Genomic DNA, 12,527 nt, shown 5'->3' with positions numbered 1-12,527 from the left:
ATCAGCTTCAGTTTGCTTCAGAAACAGCAAGTAGAGAAATCTCTATTATTTTGGACATTTTGAAGAATCGTGACTTTTTCTTTAAGGTAAGATATGACTGAGAGATACAGCAAGTGTTGTTGTTTTTTTTATATGTTAAAACAGCACTTATTTTTAACTCCTATGGACATTCCTATTGTTTATTTATAACTCATTGTTTCAGGTGGATGAGAAAGATACAATAGTAGAAAACAACATTCGTGATGCACTTTTAAAAATGAAGAAAGGAAGTATTAAGGTCAATCTTCTTTTTTTTTTGGCTAAATCAAATGTCATTTTATACAACCTTTGTACTGTATTCTCTGTCTCATCTGCATTCCTTTGTAATAGACCTTCTTGACTCATCCACTCTCTCTTCTTGAAAAATGACAAAAATGCCATGAAGTTGTCGTCTGTGTTATAGGCGATCACATGACCATGTCACTGGTGATTTGCATGCCAAATGCCAAGTGTTCACATGTCCGTTCTTGAAAGGCTGTTCCTTGTCACGCTTGGCTGCTCCCAATATGCTGGCCTGTATCATGTGTCAGCTAGTCATACACGTGACTACCCCTACCCACACCCTCTGTTATATTATACATTGTGCCCATTATTTAAGTTAAATATTTTAATGCTTTTTTTATGTTAATATTACAAAGTTTTCCGCTAACTACTCAGAATGTGTGAAGTGTTCTGTTAATGAAAAAGTTTGTAAAACACTGTGTTAGAGTAAAGAATTTTGTGATTACTAATAATAGGTCATGATAGGTACATCTTTCAGACCTTGAGAGCTATAAGGAAGATAATGTAAAGCTTATCTCTTTCTATGGTTAATGAGGGTGCTATGTGCCTGCACTATTGTCTTTACTTTCTCTTTGTATGTTAGAGTTGATTCATGGACACCCAAAAATCCCAGTGTTCAAGACCCCTCTGTTTAGAAGACAAGCGCTACATCACTCAGCCACTATGCCCCTAGTATGACAAGCAAATTAAAAAGGCTGAGTGCTAGATATTTCATCCACTCAATAACCACACTTATTAGCATAGACACGGAATTGTCATGAGATAATAAATGATAGTACATAATGATCTGATATTATTTTCATCTTTTAAACTACCAGTACCTTATCATCAGTTGCTCGGTGTTCATTTACAAGACTGACAATAATAATTCTGCATCATTTCAGGGCTCTACTGACAATGTCAATACTCCTTCTTGCATGCTGACACCTGTTTTGTTACTGGGTGAGTCTGACCATTCTGTAAATATTTCGGTCACACCAGAAAAAACTGTGCAGGATGGGCTTATTGAGGCCTTAGCCAACTTTCGGCGGAACAACAGAAATCTGGAAATAAGGAACTACATTTTAGAGGAGCAACTGTTTGATGGCATGCTAGGTGAGAGGCAGAATCAAGTTTTAATTATTTATTTAGCATTTATGCAGTGTAATATAAACTTTTGTTTTATAACTCTAGGAAAAATGGAATATGACATAATATTAACTTGTGTCTTAATGCCATTTAACCAGTTTATTAATACACTGGCTTATAGTTATTTCAGCTGTAGCAGTAATAATCCCTAAGTATTTTGAATTATAATATATATGTATAATGGACAGTTTTGTCTGCTTAAATGTAACAAAATATGCAGTTGGCAACTGGGTTTACATCATTTGAAGTACTGCACTCATCTTCTATCTTTGGAAGCGATGACAAAGCCTTATTATTATTATGTATAGTTATTATTATAATGCTTCCCTTCTATCAAAAATTAAAGTTTTTAAATTATAACCAAGAAAACTAAAATTATTTTTGAATTCTTTAAATTAATGATATCAAATTTCTTTATTAGAATTCTACTTTTGACAACATATTTTTTTTAATGTATTCTTACACTTTATTATACTATTACTTGAGATAAAAGTTAATGTAGTGTTATGTAAAAATACATATTTTTAACTACTTTTTTTCACTCAATGTAAATGTGTTACTTTGTTACAGAGAGACCTTTGTTCAATGAGGAGTTAATCTCAAAGACTACTGTGAGGTGGCTAGAATGGAGCAGCTTTTATGACAGAGGTATCAACACGCGGTTGTGTCTTAGGAACACTGACATTATGGAAAACCTCAAAAAAAGTGTAAGACTTGAATTTTTTTTACAAAGGAAATGTTCAAATATTACATAACAGCTTAAGATTTTGTTATGATTTGTTACTGGGAAAGGGGGGGGGGGAGGTCTGAAGATTTTTTTCCGTAACAAAAAAATATTAAAATGAAATTTAAAAAATATTTTTTAGATCATTTTGTCATTTTAACTCTTGTGTTTACCTTTGTTGTTATCACAGCGCTTCAGCCTACAGTATGTTTGTTACCACTCTTAATAAATTTAAATTATTATTATTAACAGATATAGTGGTCAATTTGCTTTCGTGGTTCTGACTTTCACTTACCATGGTGTTGTAAAAGAATTTTGATGTGTGTATGTTTATCGCGAAGTATGAGTGTCACCCTTAAGTTATGTCACTGTTGTGTAACTGTCTAGGGGTTGAATGGATCAGACTAGAATGAGTAACATCAGAAATGCAGACCCACAGTTGAACAGCGTATCTTACTTTTATTAAATGTTGGTTGTTTAAAAACAATTAATAAGTCATCACACAAAGGTTTTCAAAAAATATTAACGGAAAAAAAAAAGCATGTTTTTTAACACCATGGGTTTTCTGATGGGTTATATGTAATATCTGAATGTATATGTACAGTATTTGGGGGAAAAAATGAATATGTCATCGAAACGCTGATAGAGAAGTCGATACTTCTCCAATTATTTCTATAGATACCATGATGAAAAATGTAATTTGGGAAAATGATAATTAACAAATAAGTCTTTTATAAAATTCAAATTTTCTTGTTATGTTACTCAACTAGGGGAGGGGGTTGAACTTTGTTACAATTTGTTATAAGGGGAGGGGGGGGTCCAAAAACATGATATTTGGTAATATCTGAATGTTCCCAAAGCTTGTAATCATCTCCTTCATCTGTCTGATAAAAGTTTGAGCATGCTTTTTCTGCCTCTACCCATTCTCAGATCAAGTTTAAACTTTGCACAATTATTCATTATACTTGACAAAACATGAATCAATCAATTAATTATTAACCAATTAGTTAATTAATAAATTGGTAATTAATTATTTTGTTTGATATTGAAACCAGGGAGTAAATGCTACTTAATGAGAGATGTGGATGTATATACAGATTTATTCTCCTTATTCCATTTTTTCTCCAATATCCCATTCACGGATCAAGTCGAATTTCACATAATTTTTCATTGTTGATGACAATACACAAATCAATAAAAAATTGACCTATTAGTTAATCAATAAGTAGTAATTATTAATTTTGTTTTATATAGCAGAAAGGGAGAAAAACCCTGCCATATTGAGATAAATGGCAGTAATTAGCAGTTCTTTACCTTAGATAAGCTTTGTTTTATCAAAAGTATTCTGTTTTGTTTTGCTTGTTTATTCTCAGTACTGGATGGAATAGATTTCTGAAGGTGATAGGGTGGCTTAGAGATTAAGCCTATACTTCCACACCTGGGGTCGAATTTTGGTGGAAATTGGGATTTTGAATTTCTGGATATTTAGGGTGCTTTTGGAAAGTAAAGGCTGTTGGTTGTGCCAGTTACATGACACTGTGCTCGTTAACCATTATCTGCCCTATAGATTCCAAGGTTGGAAAAGGGAACTTTACTTTTTTTATTATTTACTAGATAACAAAAAGGCTTAAACATCTTTCTCTCTTGAGAACCTTTTACCTATAAATTCTTTTGTTTCAGTTTACTGCATTTGTGTTTTTTTCATTGAGTTTTTTCTAAAACTTTAATTCCTTGACATTCTAAGATGTTTGAGTACACTTTCTTCATATGTTTCATAAATATGTTTTAGTCCTTTAAACCTTTTTTATTTTTTTGTTTGTTTTTTTGTTTTTTTTTTATTTCAGGCACTTCATAGTTTCCTTTCTAATGTCAAACTGAATTACAAAGATCCTAGTAGCAAAAAGTTTTCCAAGAAGACAGTTGGATTCAGGCAGCTTAAGCTGGTTCTTTTCAAAAGTTCTGAGGTATTGACATTTCCCATTGATCTGTTCAAAAATTGCTTATCATTTATTACTTACATGAACTTGCCTTTTTTTTTTTTTTTTGCTTTGTTTTGAGTCAGCTGTATCCTCAAAGCACATTCAATGTGCTTTAATGTGTAAACAGCTCTATATAAAATTAATTAGCTATTAATCCCAGCATACCAATGTAATTTATTAAATCAGATTAAGGAAATAAAGATAAGATTAAGGAAATAAAGTTTCTATATAAATTAATTAGCTATTAATCCCAGCATACCAATGTAATTTATTAAGATAAGATTAAGGAAACAAAAGTTTTGGTCTACTGTAATTCAATCCTGCATGTGTTTCATATTTGATACTTGGCTTTTTATATTGTTCTTCACTTGTAAGAAGCTTGAGCTATTGGGATGTGTGTTGGTAAAAAAAAAAAAAATTTGTCTGCCTTACTGAAGGGGCTTGATTTGGAATCCTGATAAAGACTAGAATGAGCAGATTTTGTATTTACTGAGCTTCTGAAGTCTTTAAGTAAACCTCCTGTATAGCCTCTTCCTCACATGTTCACAAAAGAAATTGGACCTGAGTGCACTGAGTATGCTAAAGGAACATGGAAGATGCATTATACAAAAGCTATAAAACCAATATTCTATTAATATTACTTTTTTTCTGTTCTTAAAATCAAGTTCTTATTGTTAATATAAACTAAATGTTGCAAATCATTTTGTCTAGTTTGATTAACAGACTGTGTAATATTTCACTATGAAATCTATATCACAATAATAAAATTATATTGTATTTTATTTTTTATTATTTCTTTGTCCATCTAGTGGGGCAGGAGCTCAGGTGGAGTCATTGAAGCATCCTTGTTAACTTTTTTTTTAAATTCTAGTTGTCTTCTGAAAATTCTCAGAGAATTACCAATCGTATTTTGTACTTCTTATAAATCTGCTTCCTCCTGTTGTTTGCTTTGCAAGATAAATTTTTACAATAAGTGTATCTGTATCTGAATTTTTTTTTGGTCTTAATGTAAATCTTCAAACTGGCTGAACAAACAACATATTTGTTTTACTTTTATCATGTTTCAGGCCAAGGATGAGAGTGTATCATGGAATGCAGAAGATATAACAGTTTATATTGGCACCATGCTGAAAAAAAATCTACCTTCTGGGTTAGTTTTTGTCAGAACTTACAGAGTTAATATAATATTTGCCAATTTAATATAATATTTGGCTCAGTTTTTTTTTGTATTTGAAAAGTTAAAAAAATAAAATGTATGTGTTGTTTGTTTCAGCTGCAAGTTTTTCCTGACCTTCATTGTGAATGGTGAAGATATTTCCAACAATAAGGATAAAGAGAGGTAACTGCTATTTTGCTCCACTCTAGTGTTTTTGTAATATCACTTGGAAGCAGGAAAAAGTCTTCAGTTTACTTTTCTGAAAATAATTTCTCAAGTCTTTGACATTTTTATACTTTGATGTCAAAATGGAAACACTTTCTTCACAGAAGTAGAAATTCATTTATCTCATATTTATGTCCTTTCTGATATCTCTTCACAAATTTGACAAGGCTCCAAGAAAATAAAAAACTTTTCTCATGGTCACTCTCCTCTGGAGGTCAGTAAATAGTTTGGTTTTTATTAAAGTAGGTTTTGATTGGTTTGGTTTTTCACAGAGAACTCTGAAAAAATAAGTTTTATATTTATTTTTCATAATTTAATATAGACATTTTCACTTCACCCATCTTTGGTCTGTGTGACCTTTGGGGCAACACAAAAGATTTGTCAACCGTCTTTCTCCATTCCTGTCTGTCTTATTGCCTTAGAAACTTTTTCAGTGTCCTTTCTTATATGTTGTCTTCCCATCAGCTTCTTTGTCTTCCTTTTCTTCTTTTTCCTGGTACTGTTCTCTGCATATTAATATTAATAGCTTTTAAAAGTAATTTGGAACAAAGAAATGTTACTAGTTGTATATCAAAAGTTTATAAAGTATTTTTCCCTCAAAAATACTTTTAAAAAGCACTTTTGGCTAATTCTTTATAGTATTTAGGCTTCATTCATATTTTAAAATGTAGATAGTACTACAACTTCCTATTTATTTTATCCTATAGATCATTTGGTCATTGTTTTGGCTTTGAAACAGAGACTGAGATGATGAAATGGTCTGCAGCTATTTACTCTGCACAAGTAAGTCACCTGCAGAATATTTTTTTTGTTTTCAATTATGTTTGTAACATAATTTTTATACTCACTATAGAGTGAATTTGAATTTTTTTAGAGGGGGCGTGGTGGCTGACTGATAAAGGGCTTGGCTTCCGAACCAAGAGCTCTCGGGTTTGCATCTTGGTAAAGACTGGGATATTAATTTCAGGATGCCCTTGAGTCCAAGCAACTAGAAAGGAAAACTGACTTTAGTAAAGTCTGTTGGTCATTGTGCTGTCCACATGACACCCTCGTTAACCGTCAGCCATAAAAACAGTTTACCTTTATATCATCTGGCCTATACATCGCAAGGTCTGAAAGGGGACTTTTACTTTGTATTTGAGTAGTCTACAGCAGTGATGTAATGTGACAGCCATGTGGGTTCAACTGTAGGCTTATAACCTGCTGATTCTATCTAACCTATAAAACATCATAAGTCATAATCCTTTGCAGCATCTGATAAGAGTAATCCAAAGAGTAATAATTTAAAGGACAAAATATAAATGAAAACTTAAGATTTTCAAATAATAAAAAAATTTGATAAATCCATCTTTGAGATTTGTGGAAATGTTCCATTTGATACTAGGCTTAACTAGTTATAGTTGGTGGCTTTTTTTAATTATATCAGCTACCAAGCTAAAACATTTTGACTCATTACAATTCATTATCAGCAATTGGTAATTACATTACATCTGTTAAACAGCAATGTAGCCAAAATTCTTAAGATTCATTTTAAGTTTTTATTGAGGATTTGTTTTCTTTTTGCATTCTTTTCTTTTTTATTTTTCTTTCACTAGCATCCAGCAAGTTTCTGAAGTTTCTTTTGATTCTGCTTGGGCTCAGCAGAAAGATTCAAGGCTTAATTGAAGACTACATGATCTGTGGGCTAGCTCACAACTGAGTTTATCAACGTCATTGAAGATTAAAACAAAACAAAAGCATCAATTCAAGAGTGACATAATTAAAAATACAAACTTGAAGCACAGCTGTTACTTGTGTACAGACACATTTTATCTTCTTCATGACTGATGTACCAACTGCCGCCTCCATTCATCCTCAAATGCTGATGATGCCTTTTCTTCTTCTAGAAAGCCTTAGTCATATATTTACAGGACAGTGCAAAACTTATATCTAAATTAAGTACAGTGCCTGATGTCAGTGGCTCGCAAAGTAAATCAAATGAATTGAATTACAATGAAGTTCTATTCTCCCATGAGAATGTTTGATTTTCTGTGTTGAATTTGCAAACTTTATTTTTACTATTGTAATCTATTCACAAACAGGGTCTGCAAGATCAAACTTAATTTTGTTAAATCTAGCACATCAAGTTGCTATTTGTCTGCTCGAGATGTAGGTGAAATACTGCACTCATCCTTAATCTTCAGAATGGAAGACATGGCCATTAAACATGAAAAACTCATACATTTTAGACAAATAGAGGGACAGCAAAATGTCTTCTACTCTTTCTTCACATCATTCTCTTGTTTCAAAGTTAATGTTGAACAAAAACTGTATGTGCCTTAGCTTTGTTGCTCCTTTCATTTTTAGTAGAGAAAACATTCCACACCTTTGATTTCTACATGTTCCACTTATTACATCCGATTGGTTTCTATCTGGTCCTAGCCTCTGTCACATTCCAGATCCACAGAAGCCTTTGACTTCTTCAAAACAAGAAACCTGTTATTGTTGTGCTGTTACTTACATAAAAAAAAAAATCAGTGTTCAGTTTACAACTCTGACAGAATGAAATATCTCCTTTTTTTGGGTCAATGTATTATGTTTGCCAGGTTTCATGATTTTGTGCAATACAAACTTTTTAAACATTTTTGCATCTGTCAAGAATTTGTTTTACATCAAGCTCTTGGATTATTTCATGTATGGTACCCCAGATGAAGAGAATTCACACTTTTATTAGCTCTGTTTTGTCTAAGAGAATATATTTATTGAGATATGTAGTGTAAGTATGATTATGATTGTATGGTCTTAGTATTGTGTGTAAATATTTTATGTACCAACAACAAAAGTACCAATATTTTGTTAGTCATATATTTAAATATCTCATTTGTGCATAATGTCTATTTCCAACTCTTTTTGTATCTCGGCTAACAGATCGCCTTAAGATTCAATTCTTTCAAGTCAAATAATTTAATGTTTAAATTATTCTTTCTACAGAGTTTATTTTTTGTATTATGGACCAGATGTTCCAACATTATGCATGTATAGGATGTATAATGTTGACTTATTTTAGTTTTGAATGAATGAATATTTGTTTATTGTGTATGACCAGATTCTTATTATTGTGGTTTTTATTTTTCCTAGATAAAGTTTTTTTTCTTGGACGTTTTGGGTAACCGTAATTTACTAATAGAATAGTCATTATTATTGTTAATGGGTTGTTTTTTTTATTAAGATAAATGTAAAAATTGTTGTTGCTTTTTTTTTTTTTTTTTGGTCTCTTCTAGGAATTTTTTTTTTTTAATTTATATGCATTATTTTCTTATTATGATCTTTCTCTGTACTTTATGGTCATGGAAATTGAATTTTTAAAATCTGAATCATAATTAGATGATTGGTTGTACAGAATTCAGAAAGATGTCTTGGTATTCGATGCTTGTAAAGTAGCTTCTTTGTTATACTGGTTGAAAAATTATATTTTGAACTATTGTGTTCTTAAATATGAGTATTTTTATTCGCTTCAAAATTTCTTTACAACTAGATAATAGTGGATAACTTCTTGTCTGAATTTTCATTGATGTTAAACTAATGAGAAGACAAAGTGGAATGCAAACTAAATATCCACATTGAATAAATCTTATATACAGGGTCTATGTGAAATGTTTTTATCAAGAAAAATGTTTTGTAAAATGTTTGACATGTTTCGGATGTTCCTTTAGAGTTGAATATAATTTACTTCCTAGTCCAAACCTCCCTCAGGACAACTGTGGATGGCAGCGTGCAGGGTATTAACCTGGGACCATTGTCCAGTCCTAACAATAGTTCACTGCACATACCTAAGACCAGGCAGCCACCCAAGAAATAATAAAGAGCTGCTTAAACTCTATACATTAGGAATATAGAATCTTAGAATTCACTTTTCTAATTCTTTGTTAGTCCATTTCTAGCAATGTCAAAATCTTCCCTTGACACAGTGTTTGCAATACAACCTTTTAAGGCTCATGAAATGTAGATTTGTTTGGAAATTTTTCGAAAATTGTAGGTTTATATTTTTCTTAGAAGGATTTTATAATTCTGTTTAACTTAAGAAACTATTGTTGTTTGCTTATTAGTGGATATTTTTTTATTTGGGTTTCCAGTGTTATTAAGATTTTACTTAAAAAGCCAAATAGATGATGATCAAATGTGAACATAAATCTCTTTACAAGACATCCAGGAGGTCACAAAAATTGTTTGTTTTCTTTTCTTCAAATGCTATGTCCATGTGCTATGCACTGTACAATTAATTGGCAGCATGCTCTGAATCAATGCCATGTCCATGAGATATGCACTGTGCAACCAAGTGGCAGCATTGTTTTGATTGTCAGTAAGCTATGTTTTTACACCTTGGCTTGTCACAAAGATTTTGTCACTTTTTATTTTGATAAGAACTGCTGAAATGTTGTGTATTTTGTTTGGATGATAACTATATTAAAACAACATATAGATTTTTATATTTATATATATATACTATGTATTAAAAAAAAAATGTTTAATGTGATTACTTTGATTTTAAGATTGAGATGATTATCTCCCTTGAATTAAAAAAAAAAAAATGATCCATGTCCCTTAAAGTTTTTTTTAACAAAATGTACAAACTGAGTTATACAGATGACCTTCCATATAAAATTTTTAATGTTTCTTGGTTTTCATCTATTCTTATCCTAATTAGTATCCCACTAGCCTTTTAAGTCAATCAATCTTTATCAGTGTTAAGTTTGAAAACAACTTCTAACAGCTTTTATTTTTAATCGTTTGGAATCTTTAAATTTCTAAAGCTGTTTTTTTTTTTTTTTTTTTCAATTTATAAACACACACGCACTCTATCCTAGATATAAAGTACAAATAGTGATGATTTGTTTTTAAAATTGTGTGTGTGTATCTTTATTTGTATGTTTAGTTGTGGTGTAATTACCTATCTCTTTTGCAGCTATCGTAACTTGAATTGAATTTCAACTATTTATTTCATTGCTGACAATTATGTCTCTCCATGATTTTAAATGAGGCAAATACTAGTTGCTGCCTGAAAGAGAACTCTCTCTGTAAGTGCATGTTAAATATAATGTGACAGTTCACGTTTTTTTGTTGTTTTTTTCAAAAGGTTTAAGATTTAAGTTTATAACATTGAGATGTTCCTTCAACAGAGAAAATAAATTAAATCCTGTGTGTGTGTGTAAGTGTTAATCTAGTTATGCATGCTAGAGATATCAACTCTGCGCAAGTCACTGGTTTTCAAATTCAGGCTCTAAGTAGGACACATTTTTCCTATAAAATAGAATAATAATAATAATCTTTATTACCCATAATGAAATTTGTCTTGCTATGTGTGCATGACCCAAAAATGTGCCCCCCCCTCTACTTACTTCTGTTTGTTTCTTCCCTACTCCTGACTCAGCCTCTACTAATAGGATGAGAAAGAAGATCTCACTCTGTATGGACTATACACCCTGCAAGTTACTACCTTTTATTACCATACAAGTTGGACAAGTACAATTCTATATATTATAGACCTTCATAGGTTTTTCTTTTCTCACTTCCCCGTTGGTATCTGGTCAACAAGCTAGTGATAAATATATATATTTTTTTTTATTTCTTGAGTCTGTCTCTTTATTTGCATCATTTAATTATGTAAATGTGTACATTGAACAATGAAGACCAGTAATCTTTGATTTTTTGTCATTATCTATTTTATGGGAAATGTCTGTTTTCTTGTCTTGGGGGAGGGGGGTATTGACTGTCGAATATACTGATTGATTGTATGAATTCGGGATTCCATTAGAATAGGACTATCAACTTTTGAGATAAAATAGATTAACAGGTTAGTTTGTCACATATCAATAAAAAATTATTTGACTAATCAATGATTATTGACAAATTCATTTTTACAGCCTACATTTGTATAAAAACTTGTTTAGTTTCTTAATAAACTTGATATTTCACTTTATATTATTCATGTTATCTTTCCCACTAGTTCAGAGAAATCTTATGTTTTAGTATTAATGAATGGAATAATATATAGTTATTTCATTACATCTTTGATGTTTTTTTACAGATTAAGATTTTCTTCTTTGATTCTTTGTCAATACAGTAATAAGTATAATTAGTACTAATTACTTATGATTTTAAGAAAAAGAAAGATTACTAATGCAAAAGTTTAATGTAACATAGTTTCAACTTTGGTCCCTAGATCACCAAGTGATTCACTTCCATCATAATTATATCCACTAGCAAAATAGTACATGCATATCACTATATAGTACTACAGCAGCGATGGTTGCATAAGTGGTTATGGAGCAGAATAAGAAGTGTGTAGCATTAGCCACTTGAGTAGTTGGACAGACCAGGTTTTGTGGAGATCTGATTGGTTCAGTTTCATGTGACTTGTGACTCTTGTTTTGGCCAACGTGAGCAGTTTACATATGTCAGTGTACTTAATTACAATTGTATGTATATTTTAAAAATAAATTTGTTAACCAAAACAAAGTTTGTTTTGGTTTCTTTTTGTTTTATTAGATTTATACAGGTCGTAAACAAAGCGCATCATTAATGACTGCATTTAAATACAACTAATGTTAGGACTTGAATGAAAGTATCAAGATCAACTCTGTTAGGACTTGAATGAAAGTATCAAGATCAACTCTGTTAGGACTATAAAGAAAGTATCAAGATAAACTCTAATGTTAGGACTTGAATGAAAGTATCAAGATAAACTCTAATGTTAGGACTTGAATGAAAGTATCAAGATAAGTTCTAATGTTAGGACTAGAATAAAAGTATAAGTATCCTTATACAGAAAATATGCCGGAACAGGTTTCTTTTTCTCAGCCTTATTCGAAAGACTACTCTAGCACAGGTTAAGTATTATTTAATTGAACTTTGCTATTGCCAAAAACATGAACAAATGGAGCAATAATTGTATCACTATCTCAAGGCGTGGCAGTTTATATTCCTATCAAATCTTCTTTATAACCGCGAATGAGTC

General features: G+C 31.1%; 1 protein-coding gene across 7 annotated transcripts in view; it reads left to right on the top strand.

The window, feature by feature from the left end:
- LOC106067962 (arf-GAP with Rho-GAP domain, ANK repeat and PH domain-containing protein 1-like) overlaps positions 1–11,489 on the top strand; it is an 86,431-nt gene extending 74,942 nt beyond the window's left edge. For all 7 annotated transcript variants that reach the window (XM_056037335.1, XM_056037336.1, XM_056037334.1 and 4 more), the window contains 9 exons: positions 6–86; positions 203–277; positions 1,206–1,416; positions 2,020–2,156; positions 4,018–4,137; positions 5,220–5,302; positions 5,426–5,491; positions 6,241–6,316; positions 7,129–11,489. In XM_056037335.1, the coding sequence (XP_055893310.1) occupies positions 6–86; positions 203–277; positions 1,206–1,416; positions 2,020–2,156; positions 4,018–4,137; positions 5,220–5,302; positions 5,426–5,491; positions 6,241–6,316; positions 7,129–7,146 (867 nt within the window). In that variant the 3' untranslated portion in view covers positions 7,147–11,489. The remainder of the gene's footprint in view (positions 1–5; positions 87–202; positions 278–1,205; positions 1,417–2,019; positions 2,157–4,017; positions 4,138–5,219; positions 5,303–5,425; positions 5,492–6,240; positions 6,317–7,128) is intronic.
- The last annotated feature ends 1,038 nt before the right edge of the window (positions 11,490–12,527 follow it).

Source organism: Biomphalaria glabrata, chromosome 8 (genome assembly GCF_947242115.1).
Source record: "Biomphalaria glabrata chromosome 8, xgBioGlab47.1, whole genome shotgun sequence".
Taxonomy (NCBI): Eukaryota; Metazoa; Mollusca; class Gastropoda; family Planorbidae; genus Biomphalaria; species Biomphalaria glabrata.
Note: the sequence above shows the minus strand (reverse complement) of the source record. Positions and strands in the feature narration are given on the sequence as shown.